We start from the raw sequence: 20,541 nt of genomic DNA, 5'->3' as shown, positions 1-20,541 counted from the left end.
CAAGTCGTCCACACGCTTAGGAGACACACTGTCATGGCTGCAGACAAATCCATCAACCAGCTCCACAGCTCATTGCTCTCTTTTCACATATTCCCTTGTTCATCGCCAGAGAAAACATTTTCTGCACTACAGAGATTATTTTCTCACAGAGACAGAGAGAAATAAAAAGCTGCTAACAGAGTGCTGATTATATCTTTAAAGGAACAGTTCAACATTTTGGAAAATATGCTCATTTGTTTTCTTCCATAGAATTAAAGCTCACTCACACATTGTTACTGTGACTAGCCAAGAAATAGTCCAGCACATAATCCATCATGAAACCACAACTTTTTCCACTTTGGTTTTTGTACAAATTAAACAAACAAGATATCAGGTGTTAATTATTAAGCTTTTGAGTTGCTGAGAGAGCGAGGTTAGCAAATGGATAGACATGAAATTGACATCAATCTTCTAATCTAATTCTTGGCAAGAAAGTGAAAAGAGCCAAAGTGAAACCAGAATGTTCCAGAAGTAAGAAAACCTCGTTCATATCACGTTAACATCTGTGAAAACCTCAGCCTTTGAACAGAGCCTTTCTCAACAGTATGTCCTGTCTTCATATGTTTTTTATTGGTCTTTGACAAACTGCATTTCACACAAGCCCAAGAGCTGTGCAGACTTAAAGTCACGGCTCGACAGACCAGTCCATGGGCGAGTTGTGAGGCCGAGATCAGTTGAGACATGTAAAAAAAAATTTTTTTAGACAGGAGAGATTGAAGCTAAAAAATAAATAAATCAATAACTAAATAAAATGGAAAATTTTTTTTTTTTAATTTAGAAGTGGTCATTTTTTGGAAATGGAGGAAACAAGTTTACCCACACTGGTACATTTTTATGGGAGCTGTATTTTTTTTGTGCTAATTACGTAATTGTTGTATACTTTGTTAAAATCACAGAGCTTTTAAATTCTGGTAAGTGTTGTTGTGTATGGGGATGTTCCTAACAACTAATTTCCCTGATGTTTAAACAGAGGTTTAAACTTAGACTAGTCGACTAGTCTTAAAGTTCAGAAAACACTCAGAAAGCAGTCAAAATTGAGCACTAGTTAATCTATTGGTTTTAACATTGTAAAAAAAAAGAAAGAAGAAGTGTATATTATAAGAGCCATCTGAAATACCGGATTTTTCCGGTAACTATAGGAGCCAGTGTGTATTAAGCCTTAGGTTTTGCTGGTGCCGAGTCCTAAGGGTAGAACCATTTGGTCAACTAGTCGACTGATTATGATGGATACCAGTTTGTTTAAGAGGATGGAAAGGAAACTCCTGTAACATGATTAAAGAAATGCTGAATGAGAGATTGCATTGAGTCATAGAAGCCACTAGCCCACACGTGACGTCATGACTTCAGGTCTCTAGAACTGTATTTCCAAAATGCTGAACCATTCCTTTAAGCAATGGCAAGTGTCTCCAGTTTTGTGATAAAATGTTGCACACACTTTCATTGCGTATTTGCTTAAAAACATCTGAGGGTGGTGGGAGCAAAAAGCACAGCCTCTCTTCTCTCGTTTCTCAACAAAGCTCTCCCATTTTGATTTTCACTTCTTGCTGCGCGGGAGCATCTCAGCTCTGCTGTGTTTATACACAGCATGTGTATAAATATATGTGGAGGTCATGCCTGGTTTATGCTTAGCGGGAGAGAGAGCCCAGACATTCAGGGTTTCTCCCTTCTTCAAAAAGACTCAGCAGCATTCTCGGACAGAAAGTAGTGCAGCAGCCCCAGCAGACAACAACAAGCCTGGAGAAGCCAGCCACGAAGAGAAGAAGAGAGAGTGAGAGGAGAGTGGTTGAAAAAGGAACAAAAAATAGGGACAGGATAGACAGATTCAGAGAGGGAGCATGAAAGAGAAACAAAATGAGAGGAGTGAGAAATAATGTCAAATAAAAAATAAAGAGAGAAGGAGGGAGGAGAGGAGGGCTGCAGCTAGCTGTAGCAGCAGTGCAACTTCTAGCCTCACGGCCATCGTCCCTAGCAACCGAACAGCAAGGCCGGTCAATTAAACGGGTGCACCCTGCAATTACGTCCCCCCTCAACGCCAGCCAGCCAGGTGCACCCTGTAATTGTGTCTCCCTCCAACCAGCCATCACATTTAAAGGAGCCGCGTTGGAAGCCAGCGATATTAGAAACCCAGGCTGGCCACGCCCAGGTCTTACACACTCACTGTCTCTCTGTGAAGCATGTGTGACAATTTCAACTGTTTCTATTTGGGCTTACACTAGAAAACTAACTAAAAAGAAGATGTAAGCAGTGTTCATTTTAACATGAAAACACGACAATAGTTTTCTGCTGAGCATCTGCATTCAGGTTTCTTTTACTGTAAAATTCAGACATCTTAAATTGAGAATTTAAGAAAGTATCAAAAAAATAAAATAAAATATCCAGACCAGGGGTTGGCCAAATCCTGCTTTGTAGTGAGTGAGGGAAGCATGACGCAAACATGTGGCACACAGACAAGACTGACATCAATGCCTAAACACACACAATCCTGACCACGGTTAGAAACGGTACAAACACACATATACACACATATATATATATATGGAAACAGAGAGCAGCTGTGGTTAAAGATGGAGACTGACAGCTGGAGCGACTGATGGATGACGAATGGATGGAGAGTCAAAGAAATGTAGTGACAGAGGAGCAGAGAGAGGAAGTGTAGATACCTCGGCAGCAGAAATAGCCAGGAGTGACTGTCACTAAGAGACACAAGAGACAATGTGAAATAACAGCATGCGCATGGTGGAATGAAGAGAGTCTCTCTCACACACACACACACACACACACACACACACAGATATCACTTCTTGGAAACACACGGGAACTGCTTTTGGAGTCGAGACTGTCAAAAATCACTCCTTCATGGACACACTCACACAGACTATAAACACACACACACACACACACACACACACACACACACAGCAAACCAATGGGGGTCCAGAGGAGCATCAGAGACCCCTGAAGCTTTTTAAGAAAACAGGTCAGGATTTCAGAGCTTGCATGAGTGGCAACAGCCGGGGGGAGGGAGGAGGTCAGGAGAGAGGAGGACCAGAACAGTGGGGAGACATAACGTTAGTCAGGTGATCACAGTCAGCAAGGCACAGCAACAAGGCCAAACCAGAAGAATATGGGACAGAGAACAAGAGCAGAGGAAGAGAAAAATAAATCCAGGAGAGCAAGAAATCAAAACAGACGGGGCGGCAGTTAGGAGAGAGTGAAAGCACAAGAGATAGAGGAGAAGTCCAACCTATACGAGATGAGATGGAGCTACTGGAATCGGAGCGGAGAATCTTAAGTCCTGGATGTTGCACTGGGGAAAGAGAAAAAAGGAGGGAGGGAGGGAGGGAGGAAGAGAGAGGGGGAGGAAGAGGGAGAGAACCATGCATCATGCAATACTACTGTTATTTTAAAGAGAATGAGATCAAACTAAGACAGGACAGAGGCCGAGGAGAGAGGATCGGCCGTGCATATACAGAAATAGAACGTGTGACAGGATAAGATGATGAACTCCTTGAGGACGGGCTCAGAGAGATGGGGGAGAAACAAAGACACCGAATGTAGATGGCACTGGAAGGAAACACCGGAGAGAGAGAAGTGAGAGGAGACAGTGTTTCACTGCGTCACCTGCTGACAGACAACTTGTCAGTTTCGTCGGTGTGTTTTCCTTCAGCTCAATCCACTGTTCTGTTTGTCGCCACTCACTGTTGCTCAGTGGTGCAAATATGTCAAGAGCTCTGTGCGGGAGGTGTGTTTGGTTTTGTAAAGAGTAGTAGTATGTTTGTGTTAGAGCCCGACCGGTACTATCTGACGTCTAACCGATATCCACCTTCCAAAGTGGCACCCCACACATCCCAATTAAAACTGCTCCCAGGCATACATACACTGGAAACGCCTGTCAGGCTTGTGCATTTTTCATTGTACATTTCTGCAAACTATGGATATGTTTCATATGTATTCTTATCAATGTTTCTTTAGTGTACAAAAAAATATCAGCTGAGGGGATGGGGGATGGTGTAACACCTAGGCAAGATGCCTGCCAAGCTGCAGACCACTACACTTTTTTGGCAACCCCTCGCTTAGTTTCCAGCTGGGATTGTGCCACCAAAAGCCCGATCTTTTCCTAACCATAACCAATTTTTTTGTGCCTAAACATAACCACACATTAACCACAGCATTGTTGCATATATTCGCTACATAACATACAAATGCATCATATCCAGGGTTTGCAAAAACACACAATGCAAACAATTATTCTGGTGATTGGGTTGGCATTTTGATGCATCTAAAACTAAAGTTAGTGATTCCCTGCACACATGAATGGGTTAAATTTTTTACAGATTTTTTTGCACTTTATTTTGGAATTGATGGGTCAAATTTGAATAACACAGTCATTATAGTTATATGGTATATATTAAATGTTTTATCACTGTTTCTTTTGGAATTATCGTGTATGGAAAAAAGTATTTTTGGGCTAATCAGTTGGCCGATACTGCAGTACAAAAATGTCAAATATAAGAACAACAATAACTAAATAACAACTGGTACATTAAAGATAAAATTAACAAATAAAGATGATTTCAGTGATGACAGGTTATTTTAATAAAGTAAAATGTATGTAATGTTCAGGAAACAGTCTTGCTCACACTACACACTACTTCGTATTTTGTTTTTCGTATTTCTTTTCAAAAGGTTTTGTGGACAGCATTTTTCATATATGAAATTACACATATGAAACATATTCTAATATGTTGGAGTTTATAGTTCTTGTTGAAAACACTTTAATTTCCAGTGAAATTTACTGTTTAAAAAGTACTGTTATATTTGTTGTTGGTTTATTTTTCCAACTGCAAAATGTCAAAAATTCATAAATTAACTGCATTTAAGAGATTATTTTCAAAAATGTTTATGTTAAAAGAAATGTGCTACAGAAATTGGTCGGGCTCTAGTAAATGCATGTGAATGACAGAAAGTGAGACAGAGGAGGAGGAAGATATGATTGTGTGTGTGCGTGTGTGTGTGTGTGTTGGGAAATCTGTGCCTGAGCATTTGAGGGATAGATGATCTGGGGCCGTGTGTGTGTGTGTGTGTGTGTGTGAGAGAGAGAGAGAGAGAAAGAGAGTAAACATCACTCACCTCTGCATGGATCATTTTTGACAAGGAACTCGTCCAGAGCCATCCAACCACCTCCAACTCTCACCATCACTGTGCTGCGCAGGATCCTCACCAGACGCAGCTGCTGAGAGTCGCCAAACTGAGGGAGTATAAAAAAAAAAGGGGAGGAAGGGGCGAAGAGAAATGAGGAGAAAAGAGGGCAAGAGATTCGTGAGCAGAGTAATAAACAGAAGAGAGGAGGATGAGGGAAAATCAAATGAGTAAAAAAGAAGAAAAGTAAGACAAAGAGAAGAGGGAAGGAATCAAGAAAAGAAGGAGACAAAGTTAGTGAGTAAAATAATAGTTGATACACTGATTGGTGAGTTTTAATTGATTCACAGCATCACACCAAGCAACCCATGTACCACGTCTGAACAGGCGATGTCTCAACTCCATGCAATAACAGAAAAAAAAACATGCACTGACATAACTAAAGAGTCAATCTGATGATTCTCAGCCCGGTTCACCCAGCCACCCAAATAAAAGCATTATCATGAACAGTAGAAATCATGTATTCAGTCTGAAAGTTTTATCCAAACCACCGAGCAAAGCAGAGTTCAAGCACAGAGGGAATTTTCTGTATCTCTCTCCAAGCAGCTTGATTTGCTTCCCAGCTTCAGTCCACAGCACACACTATATATCACCTCACCACTAATTACCACTGAAGCCATGTCACTGTCGCCTGCTTCACGTTGTGCAATTTGTCACGCTCAACACCAAACAAATCACAGCAGGAACACAAGTAGATGGTGAAACCTGCTTACACGTTGCACAGCCACAATGGAGTGCTTTTTAGAAAAATAATTATTTAATATGGAATTAAAGCTACAAAAACAAAAAAGATTACTGAAAACAGAAAGGACAGCACTCCATTGGTGGGGGAATACAGGAAGCAGATTTCACACATCCAGTCACGGCAGCGGCAGCGTCACTTTACCTGGTTTCCGAGGAAGAACTACAATAAATCCAGAAGACACGGAGCACGGGAACACAAGGAGAAAGAAACAGAGCAGGAGTGAAACAACACATACTGATCACTGAGGTCTGTAATGTATGTGGTGTGCGTACAAGATCTTCTAAAAACTGGCTCTAATAAATGGTTACATTTCAATGTCTTTCTGTTATTTTAGTTTAGAGTTAGTTGTGTAAGCGAGAAGATGCAGCGGACATGAATGCCTACGGTTATGGATCATGACAGTGCTTTTTAAATCTGCCAGCTGATGATGGTGAGATGAAGGAGAAGACAGTGACAGTGAAGAAAAGTGAAGCCAGACACAAACACAGGACAGACAAAAACAAACTGGTGTAGTATTAGTATCCCCAGTGTCCTGCAGTCAGACGCTGGATATCATTACCCAGTGGATAATGATGGAGTGGACACACACACTGTAGCAGTGGTGGGGGTGGGCAATCCTGTTAAGTGCTGCTGAAAACAGTCAAGAACCGCTGTAAAATGCTGCATAGATACACACAGACTGCTGGGAGAACCGTTAGTTACTGTAGCTAGTGTAGGTTTTAAACAACTTCCATAACCGTACAAAATGGAAGCCTAAACCCACTTGGGGCTAAAGTTGCAATGATTAGTCACACATGGTGATAAACTGTAAAGCCTTGGATGTCTGGAGTGTTAGTCAGATAAAACACGACATAAGTCTACCAAATTGTCTTCTATTCGGGGCTCAGGACATATAGCAGGTCGTCCACTGATCAGAAGATCAGTGATTTGATCCCTGGCCCCTCCAGTCTGCATGTCAATGTATCCTTGGGCAAGATACTGAACCCCAAATTGCAATGGCTATTCCATTGGTGTGTGAGTATGTCTATGAGTAGTAGTGGCACCTTGTATGGTAGCCTTGGCCACCATGGTGTGAATTTGATATGTAGTGTTAAAGGGCTTTGAGTGGTCCGAATATTAGAAAGGCACTATACAAGTGCAGATCCATTTACCATTCCATTTAATCTCTTTATAATCAGGCAAAGGATGCAAAAGTAGTAACATTACTCGGCAGATTTCGGCACCCTGTCAGTTTGCCGTTAATTATCATGTCTGGTATTTAAAAAAAGGAAAATATCAGTGAAAATTTTTAGTACCCAGCAGTCCAGTGTGTGTTTATACAGCCACATTTACATGGTTTTGTTAATGTTTAGGTGATGATAAAGAAGACTCAGCTGACACTCCTGGAGGGCTGTGAGATATTATTAACACATTACATCAATGTTATCATGACATGGAATGGTATGTTATAATACAGACACTTATTAATACACCATGAGGTCATGATGTGAGGTGGACACGTGAGAGAAAATGCTGTGAAGTTATGATGAGAAGTTTATGGTGCCTGCTAGACGAGTGAAGACACAGCCAGTTAATAATAAACTGTCCATTAATCAGACCTGGGTCGAACAGCATTCGCAGAGTAACTCTTAGCATTTTTTTTATTAATAATCTATTAAAGTTTATTCTTTTTATTAGTAAAGCAGAATTTAGCTGTTACTTCAATTTTCAATTTTAGCAACAAGATGCTGTCAAAATAAATCTGACTCTAGACTTTAGTGCATGTAAACGTACCCAACCTAATTTACCTGTCTGCTAATCTAGCATTAAGAAAACACCTAAAAATTGCTTGCAAATCCCCTTTGACCCAGATCTGTTAACAATTACAAATAGCAAACTGCAATAAACATTAACATTTCCTCTTATACAGTATCTTAAGTATACATTACAGTGTGTTACTTGTTCTAATAATGATGAAATAATAATGTTAAACTGAGCCAGAGCTGAACTTACCCGATATTTGTTCTCTCCTATCTGCTCCACTTGGAACCTTTTAGCACATTTACACTGGGCCACCTGCCGAGTCACCTGCACAACAACAAATAATGTCAGTGATTGCATTCCTGGGCCTGTCTAATCGCTGACTGGTAGCTTACTGTATGAATACTTTTCTCTGATATTGCACCATTCACATCTTTATCTTTACTTCACATATTTTCTTTAGATTTTTCTTACCTCATCCTCGATCTTATCAGCGTCAGTGGTGGGTCTGTATGCATCCTTGTTGGGATGCAGAGCAGCAACAAACTCGTAGTAGTCGATGTAACCGTCTCCATCTCTGTCAAAGATGTCTGCCACAGCTGTCATCTCCAGCTTACTGGTGGGAAACTCTGCACAGATGCACAACAGGAATTCATTTACTTCACGTCTTTGTAACTGTAAATAAAAAGTCATCCCTACAACCAAACAAGCCATCACCCATAACCTACTTGATGCCAGGATGCCGTCAATAAACTCCTGCCGTGTGATCTTTCCATCCTGGTCCTTGTCGATGCGTCTGAAGAAGTCCATGACGCGAGACTTTTTATGGTTCATCCAGCGCATGTACTTTTTCCTCCACACATCAAAGTCAAAGTTGGCGAACTCTTTGAGCTGAAAATGGATAAAGAAGACAGTGCTGTGATACTTATCATGTCATAGTGACAGACAGAATGTGAGTCTGAATGTTAAAGAATGTTTCACTGACCAGGAAACAGTCTATATTAAGATTTAACTTTTATTATATTGTTACATATCTAATTGTTGGCTTAAAGAAAGATACCTCCTCCAGTCTGTCCAGACCGTCGTTGAGCTTGCGCTGGCGGTCCAGAGCCAGCAGCCAAACTTGCTGCCACCTGGCACAGAGCTGGTTGAGTCGTGGGTTTCCGCTGGCGAGCTGCATGGCTGCCTGCTGTTGCTGCTGCTGTTGTTGCTGGTGTTTGCCTGCAGAGGAAGCAGGGAGTTAATGAATCCTCTTTGTCCCCTCTGATGAACTTTCTATGATGCATGCACTCATGTTATCGTCAAAGAGTGGGAGATGCTAATATTTGTGCATCAAAGGGTAAACACAGGTGACTTACGAGCTCCTCTCCTGTCGGCCAGGCTGCTGGGAGGCTCAGCTGGTTTTCTTTTGTAGGTCTTCGTCACTTTGTCAACGTCTGGCTGCTTCCTCGTCATCTCCTCCATAAACATCTGGGAACAACAAACCCCAGCAGTGAGTAATGGACAGTACAAACACGGGCAGTTTAAAGGGATGCATTTAAAACTATGTTTGGGCGTTCAGTTGCCCACAAACAACTACAGTGAGTCAGTGAAACCCACCTGGTGTTCTGTGATGAGTGTTTTGAGCTGTGGGATGTCCTGAGGAAGCGGCTCGGTGTCTCTCTGGACCAATGTGGTCTCGGCCCACTGTAGCCATGACAACAGCTCCTCCAGCAGGTTGGCATTGTTGAGCACCTCAGTCAGAGCCGTCTCCAGCCGCTGCTCGTGCTGTTTGGCCCACGTCAGCACCTGCAGAGCAAAATGTGTCGATTCGTATAAGACATTTCAAACTTGTTCTCATCATTTTATTTGTCATATGTCCCTTTATAATAGAGAAACGTGAAAGGTGAATAAATTTCAGTTCTCCCAAATATCTAACCCTAAATTGTAGAGACAGTCTTCAAAACAATACTTAACCTAGGATATTATTCAAGCAAGTATCTAATGAATACATAACAATATCTGGGAGATAAATGTGAGTCTATTGTCTATAAAAATGACACTACTAAAAGGAAACCTCAGTCCCAGCCTCCCTTCCTCACCTCCTCAAAGCGTGCCCTTATGATAGTGATCCAGTGTTTGATGGTGGTGATGGAGTCAGGGTGACAAACGGTCAGGATGCCCTCTCCCATGCCAGCAGCCTTGTTGACATCCGTCCTCTTCTCCTCCACGGTGCCCATGAAGTCACGATGTGTGTGCAGCAGCGCCTGTAAGGTCTCTGCCTCTTCTGGAAGGACACCGCGGAAACGAAGCGTCTGCTCGGCCTCAGAGAGCCACTCCAGAAGCACCTGTATCGCCGTACGAAACTCTTCCGCCTGAGAGAGAAAAAGGTAGTTGTAAAGAAGACAGTTAGAGGTCTTTAACAAGGTTTGATGTTAAAATAGTTAAGTTTTAAATGAGCTATGCAGCTTCCTCTCTGACCTGTTTGAGGGCCTGCTGGAGGCGGGTTTGCTTTGTGACTGACAGAGCGCACACCGTATCCCAGCGGTTGCTGAGTTCCTGAAGCTGAACTTTGACCCACGCCGTGTCATCGCGACCAGTGTCCATCAGCTCCCGAGCTGAGCGCTTCAGAGCCTGAACACTGCTGGTTCTCTTGCCTAGCTCTTTTTGGAAAGCCTGCAGGTTTAGACATCAGTACTGTCAGACTCAGAACATTCAGTAATATTATCATCTTGCACATATTTAATGAGTACAGTACTCTTCGCACACCTTATGTGAGTCCATGAGGTTGGACACCAGATCCAGATCTCCATGGACTGGCTGGTCTTCAGCCAGCTGGGGCTCTACCCGGTACAACCAGTCCACCAGGGCCTGGAGAGCCTCGGCAAACTGGCCTGAGAACAGCAGAGCCTCCTCCAGCTTGTGTTGTCTGAATGAAGAAGACAAACAGCTGTTTATTATTGTATTCCATATGAAAATTCACATCTGTAATGGGAGAAAAGGGGAAAAGCCACTTTTATTGACCGTCTATCATCCTCTTTACCTCTCTACACTCTTGCCACAGACGGTGTCCCACTTGTCGCGGACCTCTCCCACCAGGTGGTCCAGTTTCTGGGTGTCCGCAGGCAGCTGAGCCTTGTCCCTCATGGCTCTTCCAGACCTCACTGTGGTGTCATAGACCGGCTGCTTTGACCCCAACGCTTTCTGAAACTCCTAGACAGGAAGACAGAGGAACGGAAAAAGAGATTTGTAGTCTCAAGCAAATTGCACTCAGCTGCAAAACTTCATGTGTGTGTTTGCCCTGTAATATCATTAGTGCAATATCTTTTTCGGACCTTTAGACAGGACAGATAGCGGTTGCAAGTGATGCGCAATTCATGGTGCTATCAGTGGCCACAAACTAATCTGAAATCGCCCCTGAGTGTGCATAATGGTTGCCATGCAGTACCTTGTGTTTGGCCAGTTGTACTTTGATCTTGTCTGGCTCGTTGGAGATCTCCAGCTCTGAGTCCAGTCTTTTCTCGGCTTCTTCTAGCCAGTCTGTCAGCTTCCTCCAGGCCTCGTGGAACTGAAGGAAGAAAGTTACAGCGTCAGTTTGATATTCTAATTCAGATGTTTTTTTTCTGACAGAAGTAGTCAATATTGATACAGTCATTTCCTAAAATATGAAAGCCGACTATCATCCAGAATGACTTACAATGAGTTCAATTGCAGAGGCAGTATAACTTTACATTTCCATAACACATCTGTTATCAACCAATAGGAGAGACAATAAGGTCTAAAGCCACATTGTCCATACAGACATTGCATTTAGGCTAAATCCAGACTTGTTTTCATCTTGTCACTGTCTTCACAGTGTGCCACTGGTCTTCAGTAACATTTAAATTGTGGTTCAACTATCAGTATAGTACCTGTTTGGCGCGTTTGCGGGCCTCATCGAGGTGTCGGCCGCGGTCCAGTGACCTCTGGACCAGCTTGTCCCAGCGGGCTTGGACGCTGAGCAGCAGGTTTTTGATGAGAACGACATCCTGCTTCAGGCTGGCAAAGCGAAGCTGAGAGCCGGCCTTCTCCAGAGCCAGGACCTGCTCTCTGTGGGTGTTCACCTCATTCACAAACACCTGGGTAGACACAGACGTGCGTGCAGAATGAGTTGGGGGAAATAATGTAGCAATGGTTTAGGCCTCTTAATCATGTTTCTAGTAGGTGGCGTATGTTCAGTACCTTGTGCTCATCGATCTGGAAGAGGACAGTGTCCAGGATGAGGCTGGGGGGCTGGGCCATGTTCAGGGTCTGTTCAGCCTGGGTCAGCCAGTTGATGGTATCCTGCAGAGAGGTCTGGAAACCTGTTGCCAAGGAAACGGCCTCATCCAGCTTTGCCTGGAAATTCAGGGTAAAAACTTTAAAAACCAACCCATACATCGTGGAAAGCTAGAAAGATAATATATGTAAAGAACAGAATAGGACAGAGTGATGAAACATTCTCCTCATGTTGCAGTCTTACCCTGCGGTCGTCCATCTTGGTGTTGAGACTGCCCCACTTGTTCTGCAGCATTGCCAGGTTCTGCTGTGTCTGGGTGGTACCGGGTCCTGCTTCCTCTCCTCCACGAGCCAGCAACATGGACTCTCCTTGATCCAGCAGGCGGTGGTACTGGTCTGCTCGCTGAGTCAGCTGGGTCTGAAGCTCCTGCGGACAAAAGAAGAGGCAAATGTGAGTCGACACTCCAGCTACAAGGTAAGTGCTGTTTTGTCTCACTGGTTAATTGAGAACAATGGAAGCTACTAAAGTTTCATGGTCGCCCTTTAGCAAATGTCTCTCTGTGTGTGAATAGAACAGCGTGTGTAAGATAACACTCTGAGCATCTGCCTCTTGTGCCTGAACATCATTACTGTGGGATTATGGGAACTTTTTCTCTTGCACCTTCAATGCCAAATAAAGTAGGAAAGACATGAATGGCATTAAAAGTTAACATTAGAAACTGTCAGGTGTATCTGTGTGTATTGTGGATGATATTCTGTGCATAAAGTTGTAATGAGATTCTCTGTTACCATGTGTTGCTGTAGCTGCTCTCTGGCTGTTTCAGGGAGACCACCTGTCGGCTTGGCGGCAGACAGCTGGCTCTCCGTCCTCCTCAGCCATTGGAGGAACTCCTCTAGCTCGCCATGGAAACCTTCAGCCTACACAGTGACAGGTGAGAGAGGGGGAGAAATATTTAAATATTAATTATTTTAGCCACATATTAAAATATCATGAAAGCATTACCTGCCTGTATCATGAAGATATTAGCTGTGAAAATGCATTGTCACAAAGCTGAAAACAGGGCTTCTCTTCTGACACCATGAAAAGTTGACTTTTTAAAGTACATTTTGATGATAGTTTAAGTTAATTAAAGCTAATATCTCTGTACTTTTACTTGAGTAGAATACAGGACTTCTACTTGTAGTGGAGTATTGTCACAGTGTGGTATTAATACTTTTACTTCAGTAAAGAATCTGAATACTTCTTCCACCACTACTGCAACCATTGCGCTTACTTGTACAGGTGTAATTTTCATAATAACTTACACCAACTGTAATAACTGCGCTGACACTTCACAAGGTGACAAAACAATCCCACCAGAAGGTCCATTTAGTAGCTGTTCTGGAGCTTTGACCTGTTTCAACTGACTGTCTTAAGCAGACAGAGACTGCAACTCCATCTGCTGCTAAACTTCTGGCTGTTTCCAAGGTCAAGAATGAACCTTTAATTTCAGTTTCACATCCAGAGAAGCAACACTAAAGTCAAAAACTCTCAGTATGAAACACATAAACTGTTTTGATCAGTTACAGTGTGTTTTCTTTTGTCCTCATTGCGAAGACTGGGCTGGAATTTCGATTTAGCAGTGCTAAGATCTTCTTCACAGTACCTGCTGCAGGGCAGCTTCCAGTAGCTTCTGCCGCTCCTGGGTCTTGAGCAGCAGATTCTGCCAGCTTTTGTTGAGCTGATCCAGCTGGTCCCTCAGGTGGCTGGCCTCGTCACCGGGAGACGACTCCAGCAGTTCAGCGCCAGCACCGTTCACATTCTCCACAGTGGCATGATGGGATAGTACATCATTACGCAACACCTAGGACAGAGAGGAGGGAGGAAGAAATTAATCACACAGAATTAGATTTAAATGTTGAGATGAGAAGAAAAGAAACCACATTAGGGCTATAGGACATGGAGACAAAATGCAGCCTCTCTTCAAACAGGTTCATTTACAATTTCAATCTGACCGAGAGGAAGAGGTCACAAGATAAGTAAACAGATGAGAAGTCTGAGAACTTTTTTTTTCTCAGAACAGGGACATACGTGGTGTTTAGCCAACTCGATCTCGATGGCCTTGGGGTCAGAGCTGACTGGTCGCTGTGTGTCCAGCGTGGTGTGTGTGTGGTTTAGCCAAGCCTGCAGCTCAGACAGGGCATGCTGGAACTGACCCAGGGCCAGCAGGGCAGCCTCAAGCTTGTGCTGTGGTGGAGGAGAGACATACAGAAGTTCAGGCTTAAAAATAGGAACTCAAATATTTGGACTGTAATGAAAAGCTGCTGTCAAATACGAGAAATCCTCCAAAATGCCAAAAAAAGACCAACTTCGTCAACTCCCATGGGAAATTGTGGGGTGAGAGCTGGAGGTCAGCTACAGAATAATGTCTCCCTGAAACAGTTTTCATTTCAGTGTTTTACTTGGTGATGTGGATTCTAACTTTTTGACCGAACTGCAGCCACATGTGGTTTCATTACCTGTCTGTGGGTGATTTTATCCCCCAGGTTGTCCCAGAGGTGTCGGAGCTCGGTCAGCGGCTCCTGGATCATGTCCCTGTCTGTCTGGTCTGACACCTTCTTCAACAGCAGCTCCCCCTGGTGGCACAGCTTCTCCATGTCAATCTGCTGCTGGTAAACGTCCACCTTGTACTGCTGCTCGGGGTTAATGGGGGGATGAGAGGAGAAGAGAAGAGTAGCGTTTTGTAAGTTCTGCAAACTTCACACGAGAACTAATAATAAGGATCATACAAGAGATCAAGATGATATAAAAATGTACTTTGAAAAAAGCTTGAGCATAAAATGTGTTCTGATTTGTTCAACATTGAGGAGCAAAAAATGACACTGTTGCCAACCTTGAGCTCTTCAATCTGCTGTTTGACAGTTCCCAGATCAGTTCCCACAGTCGACATGTCACACAGCTTGATCACTGCGTTGTCCAGGTAGTCAAACATAGACTGGAAATGACGCAAAAACAAATTAGCGTACATCAACATCAACAGGATGACAGTACGTATTGCCATGTGCAATACATTAATATGTTTTGATATATGATGCAGCTTACACTAAAACACTAGCTCAAAAACATTATGATATGGCAGACTAACAGACTAACTCTGATGCACAAACCTGCAGTGCGTCCTGATACTGCACAGACGCTGTCATGGCCTCCTCCAGCCTCTCCATCCGCTCTCTCCACGTCCGGTTCAGGCCCTCCCAGGCAGCGTTCATCTGGGAGAAAGACAGGAAGACAGAGGAAACATGTTAGTGGGTCAACATGTAGCAGAGATCTACAAAATAAAAATATTTTAATGCTTTCAGAGGCAAATGATGGACAAGAGGTATTGAGGTCTTTTACTCAAGAAAAAGTATTAAAGGTAAAGGTACTCCTTATGTGAAATGAACCCACTCAAAGTGTTACATAAACTCTACACATAAGTTATTGGCATATTATTATTGATGCATTTATGCAAGCAGCATTTTAATGTTGCCATGTGAGAGATAATTTTAACTACTTTGTAAACTGTTGTGTAGGTTAGTTTCAAAGAATGCATAATATTTTTAAACTGATCATATGTTTTAACTGTAAAATCTTTGCCTCTGAGATGTGGTGACGTAGAAGTAAAAAGTGTAAATTCTCAATTAAAGTAGATTTATCTCAAAACTGTACTTAAGCACAGCGCTTGAGTAAATGTACTTAATTAATAGTGTGTTGATTTTTCACCTCATCAATGGTCTTCTTGACTTCAGGTTTCTCAGTTTCTCCACAGGCAAAGATGAGGTCAGCTCCGAGGGTCCTGACAAACTCCAGCTCCTCCCTCAGACCGTCCGTCTCTGCCTTAATGGCCTGATAGAAGAGTAGAGAGACATCTTACACTTCAGACTGTGGATTTCTGCTTACTGTTTATCACTATTAACCCCCTCCCTGATGTCCTTCATACCTCAGCAGCCTCAATCTGTTGTTTGATGAGTGAGGGGTCCACGCCAGGGTCCTCCAGTTCTTTCACAATATCTTGGGAGTCTCGGAGTGTGCTCAGTAGCGCCGCCACGTCAGCCCAGAACTTTCCGGCCAGATCCAAGACGTCGTTCAGTTTCCCCTCCCTCTCCTCTGCCCGCTGCCGGATTTCATCCCACAGAGAGCGCAGGCGCAGGAGGCGAGTACGAACGGCTAGAGGAGAGAAGGTAGAGGAGTTAGAGTTTCAACAAGCTTGTAGAGAGTAGTTGGTGGGATCTCACTGGGCATACTGGGAAATAATTCTATTATGCAGAGTAGAAGAGTAACAATAATATCGTCTTTGTCTGAATTTTGCCAGCTAGTGTCCAGAACAGCTACGTTAAGTCTCTCATCAGTCCACTCCCACTATTGCTGCACAGTGAGGCCTTTCATTTTCATGAAGCATGGAGGGTGCCAAAGCACAAAGTTCTTCAGAGGGCAATACAACAAAGATATGTGTGTGTGTGTGTATTCTCACCATGTGGTGGTGTTGGAAGAAATATGCAGAGCTTAACTGAGCTGAATCTGCTCTGTTTCAAGATTTGACAAGGTCTGCCTGCTGGCTCTGTGCCAGTAAAACAGTGACTTACTTTGGCCAATTAATTATGAACTAGTTGGACTGCTGCCCAAAAAAAAAGAAAAAAGATCTGTAATATTTTTTTTTACACAAACCACATAAGTGTTATGTTTGTCTCTCTGTTCTGTCTTTTTGTCTTGATTGTGTAATGTTTTGTTCCAGTTATGGTCAGTATTATTCATTATAAATAAAATCATAGGCACACACTGAATGCGTACAACAAGAGTTGGCAACACTGGTTAAGTTGTTTAGCTGTTCACGTGGTAGCCATTTCAGCCAAGTTTTCCTTAAACTGCTAGCTTCATGTAGAGCAGCTTATCAGTGAATGAAACAATAGCAATAAGGGTGATGTTATAATTAATGAATATAAACTACAGTCTTTGAAATATTGTAACATGGAGATTATTCATTATGGTGTAAATCCCCGACCCTGTTTAACACATCGACTGTGCGTCCTGTCTGCCTGTCATTTTGAATGTTTTTTGTCTGTCATTCACTGTCAGACACATCCCTGCCACTCACCCTGAGCAGCAGGATCGTCGTGAGCAGCTCGTCCGATGAGCTCCTCTCCGCGGGCGCAGAGGGCGGAGAAGCTCGGCAGCAGTTTGTCCAGCTCCAGCCCCTGGGCTCGGTGCTCCGCCAGCTGCTCCCTGATCTTCTCCACCTCTGCTGCCACTGGGGGAGGCTGCCGCAGCCGCTGGACTGCCCCCTCCAGGGTCTCCAGTAGGGGGTCCATCTTGTCGTGGAACTAAGGACGGAAGTAGAGTTGGAAGAAAGTATTATGAGGAGGAGGAGAGAGTGTGTGTTGAGGGGGCTGGGGTTAGGTTTTTGATTGCTGGGTGACATTTTGAAAGTGGGAAAATACTGAGATATCATGTGGGTGTTCAGCCATCTGTGGCATTAACTTTTAGGCTTTTTCATTATTAATTTCATATCATTTCAACAGGAGATGCAGAACAGACGTACTGTTCTTCTACAGTATTTAATATCTCAATATTACACCTTCAGCATGTCACACAGATTGTATTACAAAGTTCAGTCGACTCTAAAGGACTCAGGAGACATTATAGATAAGAGAGAAAACACTGTACAGTTTCTACTGAGGTGATCTTTTTATGCGTCCAAGGGAAATCAAACTGCTTAATCACTACATAACACAACAAATCAGATCTAACCACAAGGGAAAGATTGTTGTGATACAAAAGGAGGGCTTAATCAAGCCTAGCCTGAGACTTAACAACCATTACTGGAAGGCATGTCTCTGTTTTAGGATATACTCGCTTTTTAACCACCTGTTTACGAGACAACCAGCTGCGTCATAAAAGGAATTGTTCACGTTGACTTGCCTGTGTAATATGTGTGTTTCTGGAGGATTAAAGTAGAGGGCACACCAGAGAGCTCAGACAGTGCAGAACTTACGGATTTGCATGATGTAAACAGTAAACATGGTGACATTCAAGGAGGTTACTATATTGTTTATTCTGAGATCACAGCGGATCACGGCAGAAAAAGCAGTAGAGGAGCCACCATAGATAATATTAACAAATAATAACAATCTTTATCTAAAAAGCACTCAAACATAACAACGTGCTTCACAAGGCAGTAAAATATCACAGATAAGTAAGAAAGTAGGCCAAAGGAGAGGCCATGAATCTTAAGATCTATTCTAAAACATACTGGGAGCCAGTGTAAAGTAGCTAAAACTGGAGTGATGCATTCCCTTCTCTTGATTCTGGTTTAAAGCCTGGCAGGTGAGTTGGGATGGCTGTGACGATGGCGTATATGTTTCTCTCATTCTGCCAGTGCACAACATCACACTGCCCCTACTGTTCATGTGAGTATTACATCTTGTGGACACGTCACATTAATTTCTGAGGACGTGCACAACCAGTGCTGCAAAGGGACGCAGGATATGTGGGGCAGCTATCATGTGAATGCAAACACGCAGTTAAAAGCAAGTTTATCTCCAGCCTTAGACTAGGCTTAACTCAGGTCTACAAGCCTACACAAAAGGGACATTTCCTACCAGATTGATTTCAGTTTCATTGTCACTCAGGGTTGGCAGACACATGGTTTGAACTGTTATGTAGATCATACATTTGATTGAAAATCTCAAGCTGTGGTTCTTTCAGTTATTTCTAATCAGTAACAAACCAGACAGCCTTAACCATTTGAGATGAACTGACTGGTGAGATTAGTACTTGATTAGTATATATACTAATATTAGTATTAGTATCGATTCATATTTTATAAGTCGACCAAATCATGTGGTGAGACCGGCGCCTGAGTGCCAGTTTGATGTTGTCAGTCAGTGGTCTTACCTCTACCAGCTGGGTGATTGCAGTGAGCAGTGATGATGGAGAAAATGATGGTGGGGTGGGGCAACACACACAGCACATCCACAATGAACGAGGGGTGGGATGGTGGAGGGTTGCAGGGACGAGGGGTTGGACACAGTGATGGGGGAGATTAAGGTGAAGTTTAAAGGGTGAGGGAGGAGAGACAAGGAGGTGGGGTGGTTTAGGGTGGAGTGAGGGATGAGGACAGTGCGGAAGTGCAGGTGGAGAAAGAGAAGGAGCAGTACATGGATTGGTTTGATGGTGAGGGGGGCGGAGGGTGGAGAAACAATACAATGAGTTAAATCAGAGACATGCATACAGTACAAACTGTCAGGCAATATCGACGGCAGCAACACTCTCACAGTCTGCCACTCAGGTGAGTCAATGATGTCTCATGAGATGGTGTCCAAAGAGTGATAAAAATATCAGTAAAGAAAACTAACACTAAAAGAAGATGTGTGATGAAAGAAAAGTCTAAATGATGATTCTGTTTCAGGTACATACGGTATGTATGAGCTGATGCTAGTGATGTATAAACATTTTAAAAATTAAAACATATAAAACACAAAGTAAAGAAAACAAGACAGCAGACTAGAATTAAACTCTCACTGAACTCATGACTCTGCACGATAATTCCTTATTATCATTTAGTTTAGAGCAGCAGACACAAACAAACAAACACACACACACACACACACACACACATACACACAGACCTCATGCTGCTTTGTAATCACATCAGCCTGTTTTGTCTGGGGCTGCAGACACCGTCTAACAAGCTGTAAACAGACCTGGGCCAAACAGCATTTACAAATTTTCTCCTATCTACACAAGGTCTCCACTCTGCACTGAGAGGTAAAAGCGTGAGTAGTTTAACAAATTAGGTCAATTCACACACAAAATGGCACGTCAAAGCCCCCTGACATTCTGGCTCCCAAGTTGAATGAATAATAAACCTATCAGACCCAGGTCTGCAGCTAAAACACAGTTTCTTAAATCAAGCATTAAACAGTTAACGATCTGTCCTCTGTGACGTACCTGTGCAGACTGGGACACTGCCTCGTCGAGGGTTGTTGCACGACCCTTGACGCCCTCTTTGATGGCCAGGTAGCGTCTCTCGGCCTCGGTGTAGCGCTGTGTTATCGTCTCCCCCTCCTGGAGGCTGAGCTCGGCCAGCTGGGGTCCGATCTTTAGCAGCTTGTCGATGTGGGGCTTGTGCTCTGCGATAGACTCCCTGAGCAGCTGGAGAGGCAGTGGCAGGACAGACAGAAGAAATTAAGAATGTGTAAAAATATACACATTTAAGTTGGAAAGCTGAAAAGAAAATATCCTTTCTTACCCTCATCTGGTCCTGTTGCAGTCGGAGAGCGTCAGTGTCGATGGCTGGTGGTGGCAGCTGGGTGATGAGGGTTTCAGTCTCGCCCAACCATGGCTCCAGTTCCTCAAAGGTCTCCCAGAACCGAGTGACCAAAACCTGGGCCTGCTCGAGAGCCGAGAACCGCTCGCTGTGGCTCTGGCTCACTGTATCATAACGAGCACTGAGAGAATCTGTCTTCACCTGAAGAAGAAAGATGAAACGTGTAAAGACATTAGTGTTGTTATACTTTCCACACATGATTCAACAGTTAGGCATCATGTCCCTCACTTTCCACTC

The 20,541-nt window shown here is 43.3% G+C and overlaps 1 protein-coding gene across 12 annotated transcripts in view; it reads right to left on the bottom strand.

The window, feature by feature from the left end:
- Positions 1-20,541, bottom strand: part of macf1a (microtubule actin crosslinking factor 1a) — a 266,838-nt gene that overhangs the window by 6,523 nt on the left and 239,774 nt on the right. For 10 of the 12 annotated variants that reach the window (XM_050034872.1, XM_050034874.1, XM_050034882.1 and 7 more), the window contains 28 exons: positions 20,227-20,445; positions 19,926-20,129; positions 17,071-17,296; positions 15,919-16,145; positions 15,702-15,824; positions 15,107-15,208; positions 14,833-14,934; positions 14,459-14,632; positions 14,031-14,186; positions 13,606-13,803; positions 12,749-12,877; positions 12,204-12,386; positions 11,924-12,079; positions 11,614-11,820; positions 11,151-11,270; positions 10,746-10,915; positions 10,472-10,631; positions 10,184-10,378; positions 9,805-10,077; positions 9,323-9,511; positions 9,082-9,193; positions 8,784-8,944; positions 8,452-8,614; positions 8,198-8,352; positions 7,976-8,050; positions 6,125-6,142; positions 5,170-5,287; positions 3,284-3,346 (listed from right to left, as the gene is read on the bottom strand). In XM_050034872.1, the coding sequence (XP_049890829.1) occupies positions 3,284-3,346; positions 5,170-5,287; positions 6,125-6,142; positions 7,976-8,050; positions 8,198-8,352; positions 8,452-8,614; positions 8,784-8,944; positions 9,082-9,193; positions 9,323-9,511; positions 9,805-10,077; positions 10,184-10,378; positions 10,472-10,631; positions 10,746-10,915; positions 11,151-11,270; positions 11,614-11,820; positions 11,924-12,079; positions 12,204-12,386; positions 12,749-12,877; positions 13,606-13,803; positions 14,031-14,186; positions 14,459-14,632; positions 14,833-14,934; positions 15,107-15,208; positions 15,702-15,824; positions 15,919-16,145; positions 17,071-17,296; positions 19,926-20,129; positions 20,227-20,445 (4,378 nt within the window). The remainder of the gene's footprint in view (positions 1-3,283; positions 3,347-5,169; positions 5,288-6,124; positions 6,143-7,975; positions 8,051-8,197; positions 8,353-8,451; positions 8,615-8,783; positions 8,945-9,081; positions 9,194-9,322; positions 9,512-9,804; positions 10,078-10,183; positions 10,379-10,471; positions 10,632-10,745; positions 10,916-11,150; positions 11,271-11,613; positions 11,821-11,923; positions 12,080-12,203; positions 12,387-12,748; positions 12,878-13,605; positions 13,804-14,030; positions 14,187-14,458; positions 14,633-14,832; positions 14,935-15,106; positions 15,209-15,701; positions 15,825-15,918; positions 16,146-17,070; positions 17,297-19,925; positions 20,130-20,226; positions 20,446-20,541) is intronic. The other 2 variants (XM_050034883.1, XM_050034884.1) reach the window with 2 other exon arrangements.

The sequence above is a fragment of the Epinephelus moara genome, chromosome 22, assembly GCF_006386435.1.
Source record: "Epinephelus moara isolate mb chromosome 22, YSFRI_EMoa_1.0, whole genome shotgun sequence".
Lineage (NCBI taxonomy): Eukaryota > Metazoa > Chordata > Actinopteri > Perciformes > Serranidae > Epinephelus > Epinephelus moara.
Note: the sequence above shows the minus strand (reverse complement) of the source record. Positions and strands in the feature narration are given on the sequence as shown.